The sequence below is a fragment of the Taeniopygia guttata genome, chromosome 4 (assembly GCF_048771995.1).
Source record: "Taeniopygia guttata chromosome 4, bTaeGut7.mat, whole genome shotgun sequence".
Taxonomy (NCBI): Eukaryota; Metazoa; Chordata; class Aves; order Passeriformes; family Estrildidae; genus Taeniopygia; species Taeniopygia guttata.
Window position 1 is genome coordinate 47,837,702 of NC_133028.1, and position 26,084 is coordinate 47,863,785.

The 26,084-nt window shown below is 40.7% G+C and overlaps 1 protein-coding gene across 2 annotated transcripts in view; it reads left to right on the forward strand.

The window, feature by feature from the left end:
• Positions 1-7,028: 7,028 nt before the first annotated feature.
• PPA2 (inorganic pyrophosphatase 2) overlaps positions 7,029-26,084 on the forward strand; it is a 34,570-nt gene continuing 15,514 nt past the window's right edge. The window contains exons 1-7 of one of the 2 annotated variants that reach the window (XM_030271639.4): positions 7,029-7,309; positions 8,964-9,028; positions 10,717-10,761; positions 18,954-19,007; positions 21,417-21,536; positions 23,896-23,982; positions 25,269-25,395. In XM_030271639.4, the coding sequence (XP_030127499.4) occupies positions 7,180-7,309; positions 8,964-9,028; positions 10,717-10,761; positions 18,954-19,007; positions 21,417-21,536; positions 23,896-23,982; positions 25,269-25,395 (628 nt within the window). In that variant the 5' untranslated portion in view covers positions 7,029-7,179. The remainder of the gene's footprint in view (positions 7,310-8,963; positions 9,029-10,716; positions 10,762-18,953; positions 19,008-21,416; positions 21,537-23,895; positions 23,983-25,268; positions 25,396-26,084) is intronic. The other variant, XM_030271638.4, reaches the window with a different exon arrangement.

Consider the following 26,084-nt stretch of genomic DNA (forward strand, 5'->3'; position numbering starts at 1 on the left):
TTATTACTTTTTGCTGATCTTTACTGACTATAACAAAATGCCACAGAAAGCACAGGTCAGAACAGTGTGTTCTGACCACAGTAAGCATGGGTCAGAAGCATTCACTGCCACTCACAATAGTATGAGCAACCCTCTCTCAATTTCAAATTATTCCTGCTCTCTTCTGGCCCCATTAGCAACTGATGGGAAAACAGTACCAAAGTCACTAATCCATAAGACAAGAGGAATATATGGTATCTACATAGACAAGATGCTTTTTTTACAATGAATGTGGAAATCTCTTTTACTACTCTGTTATGCTCAGTTCTACGGAGCAAACTGGAATCCAGTTGATGCGAACACTCACGGGAGTTATTTGCAAGGAAGCCACCCTGCTTAAGAAACAGAACAGGTGCTGGTGTCAACACAGAAAATATTGGCATTGTGTTCCCCAGCAACTGTATTGGCCACATATAAGAGCTGATTGTTGTAGGGTCAATGCCAACCTTTATCTCAGTCCTGAGCGATAAATGAACCAGAAGCGCCATAAAGACTGATGGCCATTAAGTAAGCAGTTATTTGTTTTCTTGTCATACCTCACAGCTGTTACAGAAGATTTCTTTATAACTTAGGATCCATGCCTGTTCCCTTTGAGTGCATGCACAGAGCACTGCTGGAGATCTGTGGCAATGGCATGGGATTGGCATTTCCAAGTTTGCTCACTGCAATGGCCAGCACAGACACCAAGGAAAAGAAAGTCTCAGTCTGCAGCTGCAGAGTGACTGCTGGTTTCACCTATGTAAAGAGATCACACTTGACAGGCAGTGGAGAAGCAGAAAGGTACCATGGTACTGCTGCAGAAAGCTGTCCTACCTTCCCCACAGGTGGAGCATGACAGCAAAGGTTGCAGATGTCTCTGTAGCTCCCCATCTCCATACAGAGAAGCCTCAGTGCAAATAAAAGCAAGCCTGTACCTTGTCACTCAGCCTGTATGCACGTGTCATAGCAAAGATGTCCTCTGAGGGACAAAACGTGGAGGCTTTGATAAGAACAATCCTGTGTAAGGCCCATCAAGGACTTTGAGAAAGTGGCTGGTACGTACACTCTACCTGTTTGCAACAGTACTGGTAAGATAAGAACAGCATGACAGGTGAGGAAAAAAGCAATAAAAAGATAAGGCTTAGGGACAGGTAAAACCAGAGTCTACATGCTGATTTTTCACAATGAATGAATCACAATTACTTTGAAATATACATAGGAAAAAACTTCAAACACCTTTCAATAGTACAAAAAGAGAAAAAAGTCTGTCTTGTAGGTGAAAAGTTATTTAGTGTGGCAGTCTCACTTTCACTCCTACTGTTGATCTTGCCAGACTGGTGATTCCTGTAGAGAAACAGGTCTTTAGAAGTAAGTGCACAGTGATAATTTCTTTTAGCCCTGTCTACAGTGTTTCTTGTCTAAATATTTGTAGGAAAAAATCATAAAGCACATGCCTGCTGGGGCTCAGGTGAGGCGGTGAGGCTGTGGATATTTCTAAGAAGGGATGGCTCAACCTTTCAAGGTATGCAATCTATCTCCTCGGACTGCTGTGATGCTTTCTTAATCCAAACAAAGCCTCTGCTCCAGTTTACACACACAAAAGGCTGACGTGTTTTCTGTCTACAGAGGGGGACCCATCTCTCAAATCGAAACACCTGCCAGAGAGGAGAAGGGATGCTGAGAAAAGGGCCGGCAGGGCTTGAATTGTCCTTGCAGCGCTGTGGATCTGTCACTATCAAGCCAGGGCTTTGTGTAGGTCTGATAGGCTTGGAGCTGGGCCAGCTCCCAAAGGGGGATATCTAAGGGCAGTGCTGCTTTGAAAGGGCTGGGAGGTGAGAAAGACTGAGAACTTGCCAGGAAATTGAGCAGCCCTTTGATTTCTTCAGTGTTACAGTCGTGTAATTTTCTAAGGAAAATAACCTGACTCTGTTGATCAAGTAGATGGCACTGTGATATCAAAAGAGCTAATGAGGAAAGACAAGCAAGAGAGCGAGGCATAGGTAAAAGAACAGGAAGATGATTCTTCATTATTGGTGTGTTTCAATGTAAAATAAGAGGGCTGGAAATTACCAAGATTAAATATTTTCTGTGGAATTCTTTGAGAACCTTATGTCTGGCAATTCACAAATCAAGCAAGGAATGGAACCTAAAAATGGACCATCATGAGCAACGGGAAAGATTTTCCTTCTAGGTCTCTATTATGAATCATTATAGATTTGCAGCTTCACACTAAAATTTCATATTTCTAGACAGTATTCTTATAGCTGAACTGGAGCCTTTTTTCTTTTTCTCTATGTTCCTGTTTGTGCACATTTGTGAAAGAATGAATGAAAGAATGAACCAGAGAGAATTCTATTTGGCGATTTTTGTTTTGTGATGGGGGAGTTGCCTTGGAGTAACAAAGATAAGAGTCTTAAAAAAAAATAAGCCTCAGTTCATACTCACAAACAAGTTTAATGGGAGTTAGGGTGGGTTGAAAATCCTTGGTTCACAGAGCTTAAAATTCATTCAATACAGATGCCTAGGAGGGAAGAAATGGACATATCTGACAAAACTAGACTCAGCCATGGTGTCCTGGCCTCTGATAGGCAAATCACTTTCTAGGCAGAGGTCTAGAGAAGTTAAGTCTGGCAAGCGAATCCTAACACACTTCACAGGGGATCCTAGCAAAAAGCATGGTTTAAAATGAAACAAACAGCTTAGACAAAACAGCTCAGACAAACAATTTATTCAGGGAAAAACAGGATGTAAGCTTAAAATCTTCTTAACAGTAATAATGGAAATTTTGCACAAATACAGAAGACCAGTGTCTTTAAAGCAATTGGCTTGCTGAAGTGAGTTCACTACTACAAAATAAGGGTTCACAGTCTGACCCAAGGTACTTAGTGTCTTTGGGATAGGAGCCTCTGCTCTTATTCACATTGAGATGGAAAGTAATGTAACCTGATAAACCTAATTCTAGTTACTGAAATACACAATGATTCCTGTCAGTTAGATGGTGCAGTCTTTCATTGCCATCAGGCACCCATCAGTGAGCAATATACAAATCCGTAAGTGAATTGGCTGCTTGTAGACATCCTCTCTAGACATCCTCTGCCAAATCCAGCTGTGCCAATGAAAGAGGTCACCGACTCCAATGATTTGTCATCATCCTGATGAGGACTGTCAGTGCGAAGATCTGCAGGAGTTGTTCATGGCCCTTAACTTGCTTTGGCTGAAAAGCAGTCTGAATAACATAGCCCAAAGTCCCTAAACTGCCTCAGGTAACCTTGCCTGGTTTGATCTGCCTAGGGAGCACTGGTTCCAGCTGATCCATTGGCAGCTGGGGGAGATGATGTTGGCTGAAGGAGTGAGCACTGGCCAACAGGCCCAGGGAGTTCCATGGAGGTGGCTGGGCAGGGAGGAAGCCTGGCTGTGACTCTTGCACACAGGTAGCAGCAAAACAGAGGGCTGGCAGGAACTGATTCCTTCAGATTAACAGTTTTATAAGCCATGGAGATAGAACTTCTACTACAGCAAAATTTAATGATAATGATGTGATCACCAGCCAAGAGCAAATGCACTGAAATAGCACGTAGTCGTACTAATGAAATTCTTCAAAGCTTTATTAGGTGAAAAGATGAAAATTATTTTCATTCAGGAAGATGGTTTTCCTTCAATTATAATATAGATAATATTTTCTGCATTTATTTTGTACAGCATTTTAATGGGCAAAACATTAATTTTTAAATATTTATGTGTGTATATAAAAATTTATCTAAAATCCATGTAAATGTACACTGCAGAGTACAAACTTTTAAAATAAGGACGTCCTTCAGGCTTAGATGGTTATATTGCTGCTGAGTTTTTGCTATACTCCAGTGGCATTTTGCTGGAATGAGATTCACCCCTGTGCAGAGGGCAAGCATAAAACCTAAGCACCATGTAAGTTCTACTTAAGTCTTAAGGACCTGGCTCTAATTCCATTGAAATAAATAGCAATATTTTCATTGTTTTTCAGCGGGAGCTGTTACAAGGTCAATGAACAGGATCAGTCCTATAACTGCTTTTTGCCAGCCCAATTGGAATGATATGCAAGGAGCTAGATGCAAAATGTCTGGGAATGAATGTGAAAAAATCCCTTGGCAGTAAAAGACTTGGTAATTCTGGAAAATTTGCTCAAGGTAAATACTGGAACCAAAACATTGATTTGTTTCAAAGATTCGAGGAAGGTAGGTAAGTTTATTCTAACTAGGGAGTTGATCTTACCCAAATATGACTTGAGGAGTATTGGCATACTTCAGCTTATTCTGTGTAATTCACTGCACAATACTGAAAAATACAAGTAAACCTATTTAAAGAATTACTATTTCTGCAGTGCTAGGATAATTTTGGATCCCTTAGAATAGTAAAACATCATGTTCTCTGCACTGGTAGCATTAGCAGGGTGTCACTGTGGTTTTCTGCTGTATCATCTACCCTTGCTAGGTAACACGATGGCATTTATTTATGCATCTAAACAGCACCTGCACAGAAACTCGTTTATATTTCATAAATTCTATGCTTCACAGCTGATTTCCCATTACAGATGAGGGAGTTTTAGATAAGACCATGTTCACAACACAAGGCATAGGAGAACTCTGAGCTCAGACTTTGTGCATCTTACCAGGATGCCTGGACACTGCAGTGTGCTTCACTTTCCAGATTGTAGAGGAAAATAAATATGAATTGGACTCCTACTAGAATACCCTTACACCCATCTGTCAACTTTGCAAGTGCAAAAATCCTGTGTGTATTCTCAGTAAGTGATTTTCAAAGGCTCTGACCTTCCATAAATGAAATCCAGATTTCTCAGAACTAAGCAGAGGTGGAATGCTAGGCCTATGGCATGTGTTTCCTTTTAATCTTGCCCATTTCAGCAGCAGGCTCAAAGAAAGCACATAATAGGTTTTATTGTAATAGAAAAAAAAGTTATATGGGTTTTTCCTTTTTTTAATTACTCCACATGAAAAACAGATTGTTTGCCCTCTAGACAAACTTAAAAAATCTAGAGCTACAGAGAGCTGTTGGTATCTGAGGGGAGCCTAGAAGAAAGTTGGGGAGGGATTTCTGACAAGAGTATGTAGTGATGGAACAAGGAGGAATGGCTTCAGACTGAAAGAGAGTATGTCTAGGATTAGATAAAACGAAGAAATTCTTTACTGTGAGGGTGGTGAGACACTGGAACAGGCTGCCCAGAGAGGATGTGGATGTGATCCCTGGAAGTGTTCACTGCCAGAGTGGATAGAGCTCTGAGCAACCTGGTTTGGTAAAAGATGTCCCTGTCCATGGCAGGGGGGAACTATATGATCTTTAAGGACCCTTCCCACCAAGTCGATGATTCTATGAAGAATTTCACCCCTACATGTTCAATTCAGGGGATTACCCCTGAAAATCTTGCATTTCGTGAACTCAGATGCCAACTCCTCGGATGAAATGCGAAGTACTATTTTGTAGCTTCTGCAGAAGTGGGCAATGGCCCTGCAAAATTGCCTCTCTGCTCTTCTGGAGATGTCTATTGTCACAAATGCAGCAAGCAGTGGCACAAATCAGAGGAGACCATAGCTTCCCGCCCCCCCACCCCCACCCCCACGCCGAGCCTTCTTGTAGTGGGAAATCCACACACTAGAATACAGCTCCATCAAAGATCCAGAGCTCCAACTGACACATTTCAGAGGAGTACATGGGGGAACAGTAGTGAGGTCATCATGAAAATCTCCTGCTCTTGTGTAAAATAATTCTATGTCCTTGCTGCACACATTGAGCAGACGATCCTGACACTTTTGAAGCTTGATCTACCAAAGTACTAAAGGGAACTAATAATGAGAAGTAGTTATATGCTGCTTAAATCTGAAGGAAGATACTGACTTAAGCCTTTCTGCGAAAAAAAAAAAAAATCCCAGTAACATTCAAAATAATGTATAAAATAATGAGCCTAACATGGAGTTAGCCTGCAGAAATCGTTCAGGGAATTCAAATCAGAGTTAACATTCAAAGCTAATAAAGTTAATACTGACCACCTTTCAAGATGAATACATAAGATAATTGACTTGGGATTTAAGAGTGATGATGCAGCAAAAGTTATTCTGCCTCATCCTCTCCAATGAAATGCAAATAGTGGTATTTATCACTTTTCAGTCAGTTTTGAAAGATTCACAAATAAGAAGCAGTACTTCAAGAACTACCATCCTTATTGACAGAGGAAATTCATTTGAAATCATCCTCAAGGATCAATGAAAAGGGAATTTAAAGGAATCAGATCATATGTAGAGTTATTATGCTTTAAAACCAATACAACATGAATACAGAATCTAAATGAAGTATCAGCAGGGTTCAGTATAAAAAATTATCTCTGGTTGGGAACCCATGCAAACAGCCCAGCTATAAACAGAGCAGACACAGAGTGGCTTGGGTGACATAAAAATGTGTGCCAAGAAACTAACATTTCTGTACCTAGGGAGCAGCAGGGTAGGATCTTCATTCTGTTGTGGGCCTCAGGTAAGGATAGCAACCCTTGGTACCATCACCCCTAGTTTTGCATCAACACTTTTCACAGAATCACCAATCGGTCAGGTTGGAAGGGTAGGCAGCAGCTTATCTGGTTCAACCGCCCTGCTCAAGCAGAATCAGCCTAGAGCATACAGAGCAGGATTGTGTCCAGATGGTTTTTGAGTATCTCCTTTTACAGAGACTCCACAGCCCCTCTGGGCAATGTGCTCCTATGCTCAGGCACCTGCCCAGTGAAGTTATTCCCCGTGTTCAGGTGGGACTTCCTGTGTGTCACTTCTGCCCACTCCCTCGAGTCCTAGAGCTTAGCATCACTGACAAGAGCCTGGCTCCATCTTCTTGGCATCTCCTACCTAGCACTGCTGGTGGCCTGCGAGCACCTCAGCCTGGTACACCTCAGCTACCACCTGCGCCACCTCGCCTGGCTCCCGCTGGGGTCACCCACGGCCTCAAGGAGGGGCTGGCTTCGTTACTATTAATTTCAGCCGTGTGGAGCGCTCCTGGAGGCTGGGCAGCCCCGGAGGCCCGGCTGTCCCGCGGCGCTGCCCGGGGCCCGGCCGGGCCGCGGCAGGCGGGGCAGGGCCGGCGCGGCGCGGCGGCCGCAGGAAGGGGAGGGAAGGCGCGGCCGCCGCCATCATGCGAGCGCCGCCGGGGCTGCTGCGGCTGCTGCTGGCGGTGCGGGGGTGGGGGCGCCTGGGCGCCATGTCCCGCTACAGCACGGAGCAGCGGGGCCGGCCCAACTCGCCCGATTACCGCCTCTACTTTAGTAAGTAGCGGTCCCCGGACTCCATAAACCCCTTCCTTCCCCGGACTTTATAAAGCCCTTCCTTCCGCGGGGCGCACGGAGGTGGCGGCGGCGGCTCCCCGCCCCCGCGGCGGCTCCTCGGTCTGGCTGAGGTGTCGCCCCCGAGCCTTCTCACCGCTGTGGGGGGGGAGCAGTGTTTTTGTAGAGAGTGAGAGCAGATCCTGAAGCCATCCCGGCTTTTGGAGGGGATGCCCGGCCTGCTTAGCCCCGGCCCAGCCGTGCCCTGGCTGTGCCCCGGCGGACGCCGTGGGTGAAGCGCCGCCGCGGGGCCGTGCAGCGGCAGGCTGGCAGCGGGGGCCGGCGGCACCGCGGGGACAGCCTGAGAGGCCCTGTGGTGTGACAGCCCAGCCTGTCCCTGTGAGCGGGCAGCCCTCCCTCCCGCCACACACGTCACCGAGGCGGGAGGCTGGCACCCGAAACATAGGGCTCCAGCCCCGAGCAGGACGGCAAGTGGCAGTGCTAGGGCACAGGCAGTGCCCCAGGAGGCGTCTCAAGACCCAGCGAGAGCTGAGGGTGTGCCGTGTTCAGTATTACGCATTTTCGTAACAGTGTTGTCTTGTTTGTGTGCCAGTCCTACCGCAGTGGCTTTGTGCATTTCTGGTCCATTGACCTACAGTATAAACTCTGACGTCTGCTGGTGTGGGAGAAGCGGAGGCGGCGTGTGCCCGCTTGGCAGCACTGCCAGAGCTCCCTTGTGCTCATTCATGGGGCTGCCAGTGCAAGAGGTCATCTAGAGAAAGTCACTTTATTTGGTGGGAATAAACAGCCAACCACTAAACTTTATTTTATTCGGGAGGAGCGCCTGGGAGGTTTCCAGGAATCTCACATCAACTCCATTTACTGTTCTTTGCTGAACAGTATGGTGGTCAACAGTCCAAAGCTAAGTGAGGTGCCTTGTCTGTTTTTTCCTTTACTATGAATAGGGATGCTAGCAGAGAAGAAATTCCTTGGGATTTGAATTAGTGTTTGCACTCTTTTGATGTGATACTTGGACTTCGAAAACTTAAGCATACACTCCAGTGAAATTAGTTTCTTTCTAGAGTGGGGGCAAGGCAGACTGGGCCCCCATTAAGTTAAGGTCAATTTCTGCTTGTTTCAAGGTGTGATGTTTCATATCAAGGGCCTAGAGCAATCATCCCATCCCTCACTTACTCTTGATCAGACTTTGGCCTATTAAGTTGGGGGATTTGTGGTCATGAAACTGTTTATTAGAAATACAGTGCAATCACAGGGGCAACATTCCTAGAAATCCTACTGATGGAAATGGGTTCCTTTGAGTTTGTTGGGTTTTTTTGTTTGTTTATTTGTTGTGTATGGTCAGGGAGTAGAAAAGAATGAAATAAGCTTCTCATCCTTGTATAGCTTGTATTGCCAGGTAGAAGAGAAGAATAGTGTTGAATTCTAAAGCAATAACTTTGATTCTAATGAATCCTTGTCAAAACACTCAAATTCCTTGTCCTCCATGTAGGTACGTGCTTGAAATTGAACTTCAGGAAAAGTTTAACCGATGCACAATCATAGCATATACACATTTCTGTATTGTGTGATATTTAGCAACACCAACATCTTATAGTATATCTTAAGGTTTGCAATGCTACTTCATTTTATCTTTCAGAGAATGCAGATGGTAAATATATTTCCCCATTCCATGACATTCCCCTGTTTGCTGGATCTAAAGAGGTATGTTTTTATGCCTTGAAACATGATTAATTTCAAAATGCTAATAGTTTTGCTGGTGTTCTTTAGATAAAAGTGCGGGTTTTAAAAGCCTTTTTTTGGTAATAAACAGTATATTTCAGAATGTATAGTTCCAGAAGGGACCACTCTAACCCAGACTGATGCCTCATGTAATACAGGCACGATGACTGCACCAAATTTTCTCTACTGAATTTAATAACTTGCAGTGAAACATAATTGCTGTTTATGCAAGCCTAGGTGTCTCTTTAAGTCTCTAAGTGATTGAGGGCAGGAGAACCCTCACTGTGTCTTGTGATAATTCTCTGTGTTTAGTTTTGTGCTTATGTGTGCTGGAATTAATTTTCTACTGTTACTCTTTTTGAATTAGCAGTTTTCTACACCTGCTATTAAAAGTGTACATTTCTTTGTTGTGGATGTACAGCACACACTTGTATAACTTATGGTGTATGTCTTTAATTCCCAAAAGGAGCATTAGAATTGGAAGCCAACAGCAATGCCCAGGAGAGAAGTGGTAATCACACCTTTGGAGATTCGCAGTGTGCGAGGTGCAGCTGAGCACTGTCACGTCTTGTTAGCCATCCTCCCTGGGGTTTCATTACAGCAATAATGAAACGGCTGTTTAGTCTGTCACTGATGGGAGAACTGCCAGTCTTTGGTTTAGGCTGAAGTTTGCTTATCACAGGGTGCTTGTGACACAAACAGGCTGGGGGAGTTTTAGTCCTTTTCTTGTTTTGTTGCTGAGTCTCTATGGGTGATATGAGTGGTGCAGAAGGTCAGTAGTTTGAACATGTTCAGATGGAGACTCCTGAACTGATGAACCAATCTCTTAAATTACTAAATCTGAGATATTAGAAATCTGAATGAAACCTTTTTGATCAGCAGACCCAAGTGCTTGTCAGTGGGAAAGGCAGGCCATTCAGAGTGTCATTATTAACGTGCCATGTTCAGTTCATGCTACTGCTGGAAAAGCAATGGGCATTTTCAGCACTTGTTCCCAGAGGCCTTGCTGTCCCTGCACCTAGAGTTAAAAGTTTGTGGGAGTAGCTTATAACCTGTGATTTTGCCAGTAGGGTAAATTAGAGTACAGCAGTGTCTGATCAGTGTGGAGAGACTTTCATTTTAGTGTGTGAGTGGGGAAAGATCATTCTACTCAATATAGGGCCTGAAGGGTGAGCAATAAGGGAAGTCATGGTTAAGGTCTCTGTTAATTTTGCCTTGTTTGCAGGAGGATGACTTAAGGATGTATGCTAGAGTCTTTCCATCCCCTTGTCTAAGATTTATGGACTTTATAATGGAGAAATCCAGCCTTATTTTTTGTACCAGTTTTGTTTATTTTGGATTGGTTTTTGTCTTCTTCAACTGTACTGAAGGGTGACTGGTTTTAATCAGTCGAGTACAGACCTAAATTGCTGCTTAAATTTCTCGGTAGCTGGGAGAAAGTAAATGTGTCCTTGTACATTTTTTATCTTCCTTTGTTAATGTCTCGAAGGTTAGAATTTCACAATGAAACAGAACTGAATATTTACTTTTAAAAGTTATAATTTAGGCCTTTGTGCTCACAAAGGGCTGTTTCTATTGCATTGCAAAGTATTGTTGCCCGTAGTTATGTGAATACAATGTTGCTGTCTTGTGTTCTTTATATACTTCTTTACTTCACTCTTTCCCTATAGGATAAAGAAATTCCTGCAAAGAGGTCAAAGACTTCTGGATCTGAGGTACTAAGTTTTTTTTCTTCTTGTTTTTTTCCCAACTATTTCCTCTGTTTCCTTTCCAACTTGCTGTCACTGAATATAGTTGACATATCTTCAAATGCAAGTCTTTTAGGAGAAGACTTAAAGGGATTTAATATTCTCCTCTTTAAATGGGACAGAAATGTCAGAATTCCTTTATTCATCAAGTTGTTCTCAAAGGCAAACACTTATGCCAGTCTTTCAAAGGTTTGTTATGACTTTTGCAGTGTAGATGTGTTATCTTTTTTGCTATTATGTTCAGAAATATTTGCAGTAAAACCTCCCTTAATGAAATATTCATTATTCTCTGACTGTGGATAATCTTTGGTTTATATACAGAACTTCAAAAATCCCAAGTATGTTAGGGCAGAAATTATACTGACTATCTGCTTTTTGGAACTGAGGTTATGTTGTTTCTGTACTCAGCTGGGAAGCCCAAAGGGAGAAAAACCACATCTGCTAATGGTTCAGCATTATCCAGCACTGAAATTAAGGCTGACAGAAGCCTAGGAAACATGGAAGATCTGCTCAGGCTTTTACTGTGAAACAAGATTTGTTTATTCAAGTGTCTTTTCCAAAATATGACATTTTTTGCTGTGGTTTGCCTGGCATAGGCTCATCTAAAACTTAGTAAAAGAATGTGATAAAAAAAAAAAAAGAGCCAAACTATGCTTTAAGGTCATTATATGTGGGTGGGTGGGTGTGTGTCCCAATCCTTATCTTCTCCTATCTGTTTGGCCAGTCATATTGCAAAACTGTAGCTACCCATCTGATGTGAAAGAGCTGTTCTGTCTGGGTTCTCATAGTTTTGCAGCCAGTGTGTGGTGCACTGGTTCTTGTGCTGTACAGCAGTCACCACACAGTCCTGCACTATTGAGTTTCCTCTCCCTTTGCTCTGTGATTCATTCAAGCTACAGTGCCCAAGTAAGGCTTTTTAGATTTCCTGTAGCTTGATGCCCATTTAGGTATTGTTTAGAAGATGTAGAATCATGCCTCAAAGAGGAGATATTTAGGAGGAAGAGTATGTGCCAGTAGACTTTTATCAAAAATCATTGTCTTGCAACATCAATTCTTATTTACAGCTCCTGCTGGCAAGTCAAGTATTCTGTGTCTTAGCTACTTACAGATACTGGCTGGTGCAAAGACATTTCATGCAGCATCTGAAACTGTTCAAAATTGCATTTGTCTGTGCTGTGAGAAGCATGGTAGCTTCTTGAAAACCATGTTTCTAGTAGCCTGTGGAAAGGGGGCACACTACCAGTGAGGCTGAGCAGCTCTTGCTTCCTTGGCCAGTGTAGCCTCCGGAGCTGCTTCACATAATTCCTGCTGTGAGACAGCTCTGGACTGTGCTTTAATAGAGCTACAGAAAATGAGCAAAGGCAAATGTGCATTTCAATCCTAGCAGGCTTTTGATACAATTAGGCAAACAGATATGCAGGCTGTAAGCTTCCTGAACATACTTAGATGGTGAAATGTGAGAACATCTTTTTCATCATGATCTTAGGGATTTGGGGAGGGGAGAGAAAACAAGGGGATCTTTGTGTTCAGGAAAGCTGTATCGTCTTATACTGGGCTCTTCAGCCGCTTTCCTCACCTTGCCTGATGAGAGATGCATCCGTGTGTACTTGTATGCAGGGAAAGCATACCTTAATCAGGGAATAAAGAGGAAATGAGCAATTTAATGTCATGTAGTGATTTCAGAAGACCTTTGAAGCCCTGGCCTCTTGTTCTTGTCTAGGAATGCAAAGGCTGCTGTTGATACCTGTTGTTCAGTTAATCCTTCACTGAATTTGATGAGAATTCGAAAGTGATAGTTCTTCTTGCCCTGGAAACACATTTTTGGAACTTATGCTTTTAGGATGGCAGTTATTTGTTACTCTGGACAAAAGCAAGCCCTCTTAAGAGTTAAATTAAATTCAGTTTGTTAAACTGAACTGGTGTTTATCAGATGGCAGTCTAGTTACGGAAAATGAAGATAATTTTCGAAGAGTCTGTTTAGCCAGTCTATCTACTTTAAATTGTTCTTGGTGTTCCTGATGTCAGAAAAGGTCTCAAAGTTAGAGGAGTTTCAGCTTTCAACGTCTGTAGGATAGAGAGCGCACATCCTACAGGTCGGCTGTTTTGCAGTCTCAGTTTATAGTTTGTAAAGGAAACACTTTCGTGTTTCTGTATTAACTGTTTTCACTAGTTCAACCAATTTTTTAGACCTTCCCAAATCTTAGTTAAATTTAGCTTTACTGACTGCTGACAACTGACCATTTTGCTTTTGGAGATGTTTTTTGTCTGTTTGAGGACAAGAAAGAAGTTACTTTGAGGTAGAAACTATGCTGAAAGAAGTAATAATCAGCTTCAGTCTTAAAATTACCTCTGTGACAGGTTTTAAAAGTTTCACATCTCTGGAAAAGTGGATACTTCCACTAGGTTTACAGTCAAAACTGTCAGAACCTGACTGTTGAATATGGTCTTCCTTATCTGGCAGGAAGAAGGTTTGAAGAGGTCATCATTTTCTTCTCAAGGCCAACATGACATGCTGTTTCCTGCTGTAGTTGAAAGCGTTTCTAATCTACTTGTCATTGTGTATCTTTGGAGAAATATTCACATGTGGCGTCTTTCAGAGGACCCAGCTGTTCTTGAAATACAGTGTTTCATATGCTGGTCTTGGTAAGGAGTCTGTCCAAGCATGTAGAGACTATAGTCCTCTAACTTGCAGACATTCACAAGAGCATTTGAAAAAAAAAAAATAATAGAAGGAAAAACAAGACAGATCTTGTTTTGTTGAATCCTGTGGATTGCACATTGCTGGGATGCCCTTGTGGACTTCAGCTGAGATGATTCTGTGAGCCAAAAACTTCTGCTAAATTAACTAGTCAGGTGATATTTAAGGGCTCATCAGGGTGATATGCAGTCTGCATAGGTGATCTGACCTTGTGCTTCCAGCAGTGTTCAAAACTAGTGTCAGAGATGTCATTTGGTAAAGTTGGTATGCTTCATAAGAAAGGAGAAGCTGTTGTCATTTTCTCTGCAGAGCAGGTGGACACTTCGTGCTGACTTTGTATTCTGCCTTAACTACAGTCTCTGTAGCTGCCCTTGGTGATGTTAGACAGTTTTGCAGTATATGTGACCTGGGCTACAGTGTGTCCATTATGTGGTCAGGGATTTGTGTTCCAAATTTTAGGTTATCAATGAATCTGATTCACCCTAATGCTTGAACTTGTCCAGACTTTTGCTATGGATGTGTCCATTAGATGCAGCCTTGCTTTGTGTTCCTACAGATGAACAAATGCTGAGAGTGGAAGTAATCTTCACTCATCAGTCCAGTTGAAATCTACCCAGAGTACTGTTGGTTTACTGAGAAAGTTACATCAGTGATTTGATCCAACTGAACTTCAAATAAAGGGTTCCTTAAACTTGAGAAAGTCAGTGGTTCATATTTATCCATGTCAGGGTTGTACATAGCACAGTTTTGCAGGTGAATATGTCCCATAACTGGTTTATCAGAGAACGTGCCTGACACCAGTGAGATTCCTGTGTGTAAAACCTACCTGTACTTTGGTGTTTGTGATTCCCTTTCCAGTATAACAGGAGGGAAGTACGCTGCAAAGAGACTGCAGGCACTCTGTGTTCATACTGGACATGGCATTCCTCTTTTGCTATGTGGCATGTTAATTTATATTGGAGAAGTTCCACTTTCTCTTTGGTGTCCAGATGTTGCTGGCATCTGGTTTGTTGTTTTAATTGGAAAATACTTTATAGCAAGTGTTACATTGGGAATGCTTATAACATGGCTACTCATTTGATAAGAAAGTCCTCTTCCATTTATTTCTGGATATATTTAATGACAGTCCATATTTAGCTTCTCCTTTTTTTCTTTCTTTTTTTCTTTTATTTTCTTTCTTCCTTTTAAACATCACCCTTTGTTCACACTGCTGCTAGACTGCAGCTTATGATTTTCATTCTTGTTAATCCTCAGGTGCATGCTGCCATGTTGAGTTGATGGCTGATGAGAGAATCCCTGCCAGATTGCAAATGAGCAGACAGAAAAAAAAAGGAAATGGTAGCTGCTTTTTCTTCTCTCTTTCTTCTGGACTTCTCTATGACAAAGACTCAGCAGCCCCCAAATGCTGCCTCTAGTGCTTTTAGATTTTTTTAAGCGTTCTACTGTAAAAGCTATCAAAGTAATTATAAGCTTTAGCATATCTCTTGTCATGCATGGTGATGGCAAATTGCAATCTGTAGAGGTTACTCCACTTCTGCTTCAAATTATCTGAACCTTCAAAGCTGAGCATTAAGGGTTGCAACCCTTGAGCAAAATCATACCTATTCAAAACCCTTCCCTCAAGTGTGTGAAATAAGGAACTTCTGAATGACTGGGAAAGAAATTAGTTGTACAAGAAAGGTAAAGTTAGGTAAGGAAGAATTGGTTTGGAGAGGGATATAGGGCAGTCCAGAAAGGCAGGCATCAGAAAGGGCATGGATTTTTTTTTCCTTCTGATACTCAGGTTTCTAAAAACAACCCAGATCAAAATGAGTTATTTTCTGTAAGAAGCCATACCGCCAGAAATAGGTTTTTAAAAAGTAGTTTAACTAGATAAAAACTAGTTCCTTTTTAAGGCCATCAGTCTTAGAGGAGAGAATGATGACTAAAAGTTTATCTGGGTATAACAGTCTGTATTTCCCTTGCTTTTCTCAATACTTGCTGTACAAATATGCTGAAGAATTTTTGTATATCTTTTTATCTTTCTAAGTTTTTTTAATTTCAGAAACCAAAAGCTGTTTCTGTTTTCTGGGTGAAAGAGAGACATTTTTGCTTGTCTCAACAAAAACTAATCACGATACCTTAAAAATGATGTTCAGTTGAAATGGAATGCAGTAAGGTGCCAAAAAGTGTTAAAGACAACACCCGAATAAAGCAAACAGTTAGAATCTACGTGAGTTCCCATGTAATCTACTTAGGGTGTAGTTCTTAGGAAATGAAGGGTATCATTTGCACATACTGGTTGTTCCTACTGATGTAAGTTTCTACTGATTTTCTTATGCAGTTTTAGGAATTAGGAAATGACTTTTGACTTCTCTGTGTTGAGCAAATAGATTTCTGACCTCCCTTTCCCCAGCACCTCTTCAAGGTATAATAGAGGTTTAAGTACAAATATCTGTCTTGTGTTCACATTGACCCAGAGTCAAATAAGCTGCACAAGACCCTGGGTTGAGTGTCCCTCTGGGCTCTTCATCTCCTTTTCCCTAGCAGATGGATTCTGTCCCTTTTTCTGGATCTAGGACACTTTCCTCCTCTTTTTTTGCCTGCTCCAGGAAAACTGTCCTGAGGAAACCACCAGCCAGCCTGATGCACAGTTGATACTCATGAAATGGAGTCTCTTCTACATGAGGCTCTTGCAGAGCTGGGTTAAATCTGGACTGCAGTGATCTCACAGGCAGGCCAATTGACTGCTGTTGTACAAAGGCAGTTAAATGGTAAACTTTGCAAGCAATACTTTGTTTAATGAGAGATCTTTTTGCTGTGATTTGAAGGTGTGTCAAATGGGCTGTTGAAAGAGTCTTCCCATTGCTTGAGGGGGTAGAAGTGCTTACTTAGGGGGTTGGTGAGGTGGAATTTTTTATTTTACTGATTTAAGATAAAAATACCAATTACCAGATGCATTCACCAGCCAAAACTAACCGCTGAATGACACATGCAGATGGTAATCTGTGGAGACAGGTGGTGTCTGACACTTGCATTTCTCTTTTCAGCTGAGGCAGTTTACAGCAAGGGATGGGGGACAACATTCAAGTAGTTAGAAAGAATAGGTACTTGGTCTGGGGAAAAAAGAGTGATGGAAACATTCCTGTGTGATACTTAGGGAGGAAAACAAGATGGGAAAGAGGAGGGAAAAAAACCCTAAAATACTAGGTAGTCTAGTTCTCTTTCAATCTGTCAAAATATCTAGTATCTGCTCTACTTTCCACATGAGTGAATCTAGTCTTACCACTGTGAAAATTTGATTGCCCTATAAATAAAACTTTTTATTTTTAAATGCAAACACTGAACGAAGTCATTAATCTTTTGTAAATGCTTGTGGCAGCTTAGCATTAGAGAGAGTACTTTTGGGGATTTTTTTTGCATACAAATTAATCTGTCAGGCTGTCACATTTAAGACTCTTGACAATTAACGTTTGACTGATACCACAAATTATGAGGGCCTGGTCTTCAAGCTGAGTTGAATCCAAGTGGTTTTATTATGTTTTTGAGAGCAGCATTGCATTAATTTCAGTCCAGTGTAGTCCGACCCTGACAGTTGGTTTGGTGAAGACCTGGACTAACTGTTGACTAATTAAAAGCTCAAAACCAAGTATAGAGGCTGCTGAAGCCTTTGCATTCTACATGGTTGGGAAAGCATATGGCAGCATCTAAACAACAAAAATATTGGATTGTGGTGGAGGGGAAGACATCCTGTATAATTCCAGTAGTTTGTAAGCTTTTTGCCTGTAGCTACCAGTCAGAAAAATTTTTGACCTGCTTGGCAGTTCCCTAAGAGTTTCTTGTCAGCACTGGCTTTCATACTGTGCATTTCTCTTTTCCAAGTGTTTCCCAGATGGATGTGCATACTCTGTTTGACTCTCTTCCAACCCTTCTCTTACCTGCTCATGCATGTATATTGCTTTGCTCTGTCTGCTTGCTCGGTGTTGACATTTTTGAGCCCTCTTTACTTTTGTTTCAACTATTCTTACATACATAGGGTGTATTTCATGAAACTGAGATTTATCTGAAACCTTTCTCCTTTTTTTTCTTCCTTTTTTTTTTTTGTTAATTTGATCATGACCTGATTGGGAGAAGTGATTCCATCTGACATGCCACAGATTGCATTATGGGCACAGTACTTATGGATGGCAAATATAGTTTAAATTTATTGGGAATTGGCTGTCAGTATTGTGCATAGCTTGTGATCTTGTAGTATTAATGCTGAGTGACAGTTGGGATTTTCCTTTGCTTTCTTGCTTTCCACATTCCAGATTTGTTTGGGAGGAGATGATCACAGAACCACTGGAATTACTTTTAATCAGACTATGACATTGACCCTGGTAATGCTGTTTGTTTGTTGCAGCTGCAGGGAACAAGGATCAAAAATACAAATATTTAAGGGTTCACTGGAGCCTTAATTGTGGTGTAGTCAGAGTGTCAGTGCAAGTCTTCGCTTGGTTCAACTTTATATTTTTTTCTTTCGAATTTCTACAAAAACATATTTTGTCTTTCCTGACCTGTTGAGATTGCTAATACCAATGTGAGTTTTTGTTGGCTGAGATGTCCCAGGCAATATGATATTTTTGAGGTTATTGTTGTAGTCTGGAACAGGTTGTAGACCTTGCTTGATGGTTTGTTCTAGTTACCCAATTTAGTAGTACTCTGTTCCTTGGTAGGGCTTAACTCAGCTTCATAAGAAGAAATGTTACAACAATTACAATTTTTCTCTTTGGAAAATGTTGCTTTAACCTCCTCAGTAAGAAGGTGTAGACTGCTTATGTTTCTTCTAAAAACATGGACGTTTACATGTTTATTGGGTTTTTCCTCACACACCACCTTCTTAAAAAACCTTTGCTTTGTTTCTGTTAGGAAGAAGGCTAACACTAATGTGAGGTGTCTGTCCATGCCCTTCCTCTGCCATCGCTTTTGAATTAGCATTCACTCACTTGAACCAGATTAAACTGAGAAACAGAAGTGTCATTTGCATGAGGCTTTATAAAATAGTAAGCCAAAAGAGGAGGGCCTGAAGGAATAAATCCTTGGGGGAAAAAATCCAAAACATTGTCCTTTCCACTGCGTAAGAGAAGCTAGCTGTGTCCTATAGAAACATTCAATCTCCTTTGACAAGTAGACAACCTCTGCCTCATGGCAGACCATTCTATGGACATTCTGAACATTTTGTGAAGGGTAATATTTACATGGGAACAAAAAACATCAGGAGTATTTCCATTGCTTGTTGTTGTCCATATTCTTAAAGGGGTGAGGTAGGAAAAGGATGAACCGTGGAGGTTGATGTAAAGGAACTATACAGATAAAAGCAGCTGTAACTGAGTAATGTGATGTATGTTGCTGCTGAATGCACAGGAGAGAATTTGTGTTACTGTAAAATACTAATTGCCAAGTGGAATTTCTTTTCAGTTCTGTCACTATTTTTTTGTTTTAGGTCCTGTTTAATATGATTGTAGAAGTGCCTCGTTGGACTAATGCAAAAATGGAGGTAATGAAGAAAAATACCTTGATTATACAGGTATTTGTGGAAGTTATAACAATGCAGTGGCTTCCAGTAGGCAGAGTTTAATCACAGTTTGGATTGCTCTTTGCACATTAAAATGTTAAAAAATTGGTTTGAAGTGGTGCATATGCTTTTCTTGCAATTATAGAAAGTGTTGAGCTTCTAATTGTTTTCTTGGTGGAAACAGGAAAAGCAAGTGGGCACTGCTTCTTGACAGCCCTCTCACTGCAGAGTGCAGCATATCTGCAGCAGAGTCCTGGAGTACTGACTTTTAGGGTGTTTTTCAGCATTTAGATTAACTCTTGCTTGCTTATGTAACACTCACTCAGATAATTTAATTCATAATTTCCACTGCATAGTGTGTTAGGCCAAATCCCAACAAATGGAGTTGCAACTAAAAGAGCATTTCTTTATGACCAAAGAAAAATATTTGGAGACTTCACTGATTGAAAGTATGAACTCCTGCAGGGAGATATTTTATAAGTAGTAGAAGCATCTGTAGTGTTTATGAAACAACATATCTCACCAGGATATGTCCTGTCCTCCTGAACATTTGTATTAATTTTAGGCATGCTTCCCAGATGCTTTTAAGGAAGTTTGTGGTTGAGCTGTTAACTCTTTTAATTATTGAAAATAATGCCAAATAATGCTCCTTAGCCTTCTATTTGAGAATTTTTTCTCCTTTCCCTGATGATAAAACTGTATTTGCCATCACAGCTGTTACTCTTTAGGCAGGGTTACCTCAGATATTTATCTCTTATTTTAAGCTCATGATTTGTTGTGGCAGCTGAGTTCTCTTTTGCAGAGGATTCCTTTGACAATGCTACTTGAACTCTGCCTGAAGTTCAGGTTGCTCTCCCTATGCTTCTTTCAGCACATTATGTCAAGGGTAGAAGAGTTTGTCCTGTTAGTTTAGAAATCATTGATTTTAGGCTTTTTAGGTTTGATGGAGGAAAATAGAAGTAGTTTCCTAATATTTAACTTTTAATATCCTTTAAATTTGCTACATCAATTAAAGTAGTTGTTGTGCCTTGCCATCGTGTCCTGGCAGTCCTTCAGTCCAGGCCATGGTAAGCTGCTAATGCCTGCTATTACCAGATCTTGTCTGCTGATCTCTCCTCATATGCAGTGGAGACTTCAGGACATTAAGCCTTGCATTAGTATGACTATTTACCCACAGTTACATTTCCTGCAACAGATCTTCTGCTCCTCAGCTTGTTATATTTCTGTTCTTCTTCCCTTGGTGCTTTCAGTTTCTCCTCTTTGTCCCAGTTTCCATGAACAAAAAGCATTGCTGAGCTCCACTTCCGCCAGTATCCCTGTTGGCCTGTTTGAGCTCTTCACTGTTAGGTTATGACCAGAAGCAGGTAGAATCCAGTGTGAAGCCAGAAATGTGTGAAGCTTCATCTTGGCTCTTGGGGACGGTTTAGTTTTAGAATGAGGTTGACAGGTTGGAGTGGTTCTAAAAGGTGGAATTCCTTTGGAATGACTTTGGTGACAGTGCTTCAGGTGAAAGGACAGGGATATAAAATGAATATGAACTGAGGGCTGTGTGCTTATGCAGGGGAGCTATACACCACTTGAATGTAATCACTTGAGCCTGTAACAAATATTTTGCCACTCAGATGAGTGTTTGTAAGCAAGAGCCAAGCTAACATGGGTTAGACTGTGGTGTGGAGTGTCAAAGGGTGGTTATAGTGCAAGTTAGCTGTGGTGGGTAACTCAGGCAGTGGCTGTACATGTGTGGTTTGTGTATGGGCTTTGGGGGAGGATGTTACTGTTCAGCTGTAGTTCAACCCTTCTGTCAGTGCTTCTTTAGCAATAAGAATTTCCTCTTCAATGGTAGCTGAACTTGTTCCAAATATGCATTTAGTGACTTTGAGGAATTTGTGCTTGTGAAAAAGCATTTGTATGCCAAGAGGTGATGGAAAGAAGGGCTGCTTGCAACTGTAGAGCAAGGAGCAGAGGGCAAGAACATGAAACATTTCCTCCGTGGCTGTCAAAGCCCCTGTTGTTGAAAGATGTTGTGCTGCCATTTGCATGTCTGTTGAACTTGTACTATAAAGTGCAAGAGCTTCTGACTTAAGTTCCTTTCAGTTTTTATGTTTGACCATGACAACCTCCTTAGAAATTTATTACTTTCTGTTCTATATTCATTTTATTCTTGCATACTTTACAGCATTATTTAATACCTTAATAAGCTCCTTTTTGAATATGACCCTTGAGATTCAGAGTGAAGCTATAGTAGTTTTAATAGTCCTCAAACCACATGCATGTGCTGCCAGATGGATCTTTCTTACTGGCTGGGTATGGAATGAATTGCTTTCCATTTTAACATTCTCCTTCTCTCTCTCCTTCTCCCTGCTCCCCCACCCTTTTTCACGATCTGCTTAGATTGCCACTGAGGAGCCATTGAATCCCATTAAACATGATACAAAGAAAGGCAAGCTTCGATATGTGGCAAATATCTTTCCTCACAAGGGTTATATATGGAATTATGGTGCCCTCCCACAGGTAACATTTTTGTTATAATGGTGAAAGTTTTCTGTCTTCTGTGTAAATTGCCTTGTAAATCTTGGTTACTGCCTGGATGCAAATCAGCTGCAAGAGGGGTGATTCTCTTTGATACATTTGTAAATTAGGATTTTTTAATGTTGAACTTTATTGTGTACATAAATGTTGGTCAGAATTCGGGAGTAAATATGAGCTGTGTTTTCAGGAAGGAGTTAAACAATCAAGAAATCTCAAATCTTTAGTCTGTGTCTCTGTAGTGACAGAATTAAATTGTCATGGTCTGCCATTCAAGAATACTTTGTCAAGTAGACCTTTTCTGCTTAAACAAGGCATTTATGTAAAAACTCATTTAGAATTTTTATGTACTGCAGCTTAAATTTTAACTGGGATTCCTTAATATCTTTAATGAAGAGGAACACAAAGGCTGCTCTTTTTGAGATTAAACCTCAACTGCGTTCCTTAACTTTTCTCTGAACTGTGAGACTTTACTGATCATGACACATTCTGAACTCTGAGCCTTGAAAAAGCCCATCTAATGGCTGAATTTTGAGCATAATTAAAACTTTTAAACTTTTTTTCATTTCTGTGAATAACACATTAGACTTCAATTAGTACAGCAGAACATGATGTAGCTTGAAAAGAGTAATTTATTTTCTTTGCACTTAACTGTATAAGCAATGAAAGTTGAGTCCCAAAAATCTGCTTACATGTTTGATCCCTAGAGAGGATATACTTCACTGAATACAGCAGTGAAGATCTTGTCCAGTCAGCAGTGTCAGTAGACAAAGTTTCCAAGTAGGTGGAGTTGGAAACCAACAACTCCATTTAATGTTTTCAAATTCATATGTTCCTTAGTGTAAAGCCAGAATGATTTGAAAATGTGAACATTTTCCTGCATTATTTTGCAAAGTGCAGTATTTTGGACTTAGAATACTTTCCTCTGGAGAAATGTTTGGCATCCTTTGTTACCTGCTGAGTTGGGGAGGGCTGAACATAATTGTTATTTTAATTTTTTACTGTATTAGATATTATCTATATTTGCTATAATAGCAGAGGTTGCTGTGCTGTCCACAGAACAATGCTGTTCCTTCTAACCTAGAGGTGAAGAGGTGTGACTGGACAGAAGAGAAGTACTGGTATAATGCAGCCCTAAATAAAAAGCACTTTGGAAGGATGAGAAGACACAGTCTTAAGCTGTGCCAGGGGAAGTTTAGGCTAGATATTAGAAAAAGATTTTTGCAGAAAGACTAACTGGGCATTGGAATGGGCTGCCCAGGGAGGTGGTGGAGTCACTGTCCCTGGGGGTGTTTAAAAACAGATGAGACATGGCACTCAGTACCATGGTTTAGTTGATGAGGTAGTGTTAGGTCATAGGTTGGACTTGATGATCTCCAAGATCTTTTCCAGCCAACCTAGTTGATTCTGTGAAGAGTACTGGAAAAATAAAGTTTAAATTCTCTTGATTTGACTTCAGCAGTTTTTTGGTAATGATTCTGCTACCTAAACACCTAAGCATATTCTTTTTACCATTTTGCCTTCCAGTATCAGTCAAGTTCTCAAGAACAAGTTTGAGATGGAGTTATGATTGCGGACAATAGGAGCTAGCAATGTAGCTCCTTGGAAAATAAAGTTTTCTATAGTCTTTTCAACAATACCAAACTGGACTCAAAATTCTTAACAGAAAAGCTTCTCAACTATAGAACGAATTATTCATTACTTTTAAATTAAAAACAAGTACTTGTGTAGTAATTAAGTTAGTATAACTCAGCTAGGATTCCTTGCTTGTGCAGTGCTCAGAGCAGGGGTTTAAACTTGCCTCTTTGGTCTTAAACTCTTAGCTCTCCTTTAGAATGTACATGTCTCAAAATACTCAGAAATACTTCATGCATGAATCTAAAATCTTTAAAAAGATTATTGGGTGCTGACAAATCTGTGTGTAGGAGTGTGGTTAGCTCAAAGCTTAGATGTGTTAGAAAACAACTTATGTTAATATGGTATTTAACAAGTATAACAAAAATGTAATTGTAAGATGTCCTAGCTTGATCCCACTATCACTAGTAACTAGAAAAATCCATATTCAGGGTCCTCTGATTCCTTAATCATTGCAATTGGGTAACGTGTATCTGTTGGGTCACTATCACAGGAAAAATATGTCCTCAGTAATCATGTCACTAGTCCTGAGTATGAGTTACTCAGTGTCAGTCCACTGGCTATTTACTTTTTCTCCTCCCATTGAGCAAGACTGTTCGCAGAAAGCTGATGTTTTTATTGTTGCTTTTGCTAATCTTTGTAATTCAGTGGTAAGATGAGTTGTAATTGCAGTTCAGCAGCTAACTGATAGTTCTCTTTTCCCTGGCAGACCTGGGAAGATCCAAACCATACGGATAACATTACAGGATGTTGTGGGGATAATGATCCTATTGATGTGTGTGAAATAGGTTCAAAGGTTTGTATTTATCACGATTAATTTAATTTATCAAGGTTAACTTAATAATTTGGTAGCAACTTCTGAAAGAGATGGTCAGACAGAAAACAAGAAAAGATGTGTTAATTATGTTAGGGTCTGACAAAAGTATCAATAGAGGATCTAAGGAGAGAATAGGTAAGAAAATGGTGGATTTTTAAAAAAGATAGGGGAAAGTAGGATTTGGTAAAGTCTTTGTACTGGTTAGAAGGGAAAATAAAAGAACAACATCCTGAAGTTGTGTAGCTGAACAGTAGGTTTTGGGTGAAGGAAGTGATGGTTAAGATTTTTGGGGAAGGAAAATATTTATTTCTTTTTTCCCTGTTAGCAGTATTGGAGCTAGGAATAGGTTGCTGAAAAATGAGGAAATACAACAGCATCATGTGTTTTAGAATTATAAAGTCAGACCCACAAAGGAGGTGGGTTTGATTTTACTCATGGGTGCTAACAGAAGTAGATCCTCTTTTCTAGAGAAGACAGGAACCTGCTGCAGTGTTGCAGAGTTACGAGTCATGGAATGGATGGCTGAAAAAGAGGTGCGGCAAACACCATTAGTAGGTATAAAGGAAAGGTTTAACTCATTGAAAGAAAATTCTACATATCTAGAGGCAACAAAGAATGGAGCAATGCTGTGTATCAAAAATGAGGTTATTAAATGGACGAGTTTGAAAGAGGGATCTCTTAGGATATTTAGGTAAGGGGAAGTTTAATTGGTGACTTCAGTGAAAGTGGCTCTATATATTTATTTGGGTTAAGAAACCTAAAGATTAATTTCAAGGGATCCAAAAAGCATTAAAGAGGAAATACTAGCTGGTAGGGAGGAGGTTCCAAAGAAAATGCAAAAACGCTTGTGTTGGTATTTCTGGGGCGTGCTATGTGTTTATATGTGTAGACAGAAATTAGGACCCTGAGTTCAGAAAGTAGAGAGTCAAGGGACAGGAAGAAGTTAAAAAATGAGTATGAGACACTTCTGTCTTACAGTTTGGAGGGAAGATCAAGAAAGTGTGGGGGAACTAGGGTAAAAGGGAAGGAAAAAAATTTTAGCTACTTGTCTACTTAAATAAATGCTGACTGGAGAATTGAGGATTGGAGAGTAGTAATGGTGGGAGAAAGGCTAGAGATACTAAAGAGATGTGTACTGGGTTTGCAGATCTGTATTGCAATTTTGTTGCAGCCTGCTAGTCAAAAAAGTAAAACTGTTTTTTTTAAGGCAAAAGAAATTTCACATGTTGTTTTCCAAATCTTTGTGGCATTGCTTTCTGTTTCAGGTTCATTCTTCTGGTGAGATTGTTCAGGTGAAGGTCTTGGGTGTTTTAGCTCTTGTTGATGAAGGAGAGACAGATTGGAAGATAATTGCCATCAGTGCAGATGATCCAGAAGCTCAGAAAATCCATGGCAAGTATTTTTGTCTTTCCTAATGCAGTTATGTCAGAAACTTGCACAGCAGAATGGTACCTGAGTTTAGGCCTCCCAGGATAAGCAGAGGCAGACAGTGGAAAGGCAAGGCTTTTTTTTTGTTGTTGTTGTTGTTTAGGTCAAGTGCTTCCTTCAAGTAGGGCATATGTGCTTTCACACTAAACTTCTAAAATGGTTTGCTTGGATTTTCAAGGGAGCATGGTATGCAGAAAGATTTTTGGCTTCTGAAACACAGCTCTCTTAGAAAGTGACCTCCAATAATTACAGGCTTATGTACTGTGTAATAGTGCATATTTACCTGCTCTATGTTATGTAGCACACTACTCTTTTCCTTTGTGAAAGTGTTTGTTCCTTTTATATTTACAGGCATTGTGTTGGATTCTGAAAAGGCATTTCCAATGTCTTGCTGCTTTTAAGAGGATTGCTTCTGGAGTCTGTTGCTTAGTATGAGCAATTAGGTTTCACCTTTTAGCTTTAAAATTGGCAAAATAAACTGCTAATGCAGCTTACCCTAATCAGCCCTGATGATGATGAGCTGTGCAGGGGGAAATAGCCTGCTCAGACTTGTCCTCCCTGTGATCAGACTTCTGGTATCCAAATGAAACTCAAATACTGAAGCATGTCCATGTGGATAGCACCTGAGGTGTAATTCTGATGTGTTAAAACTG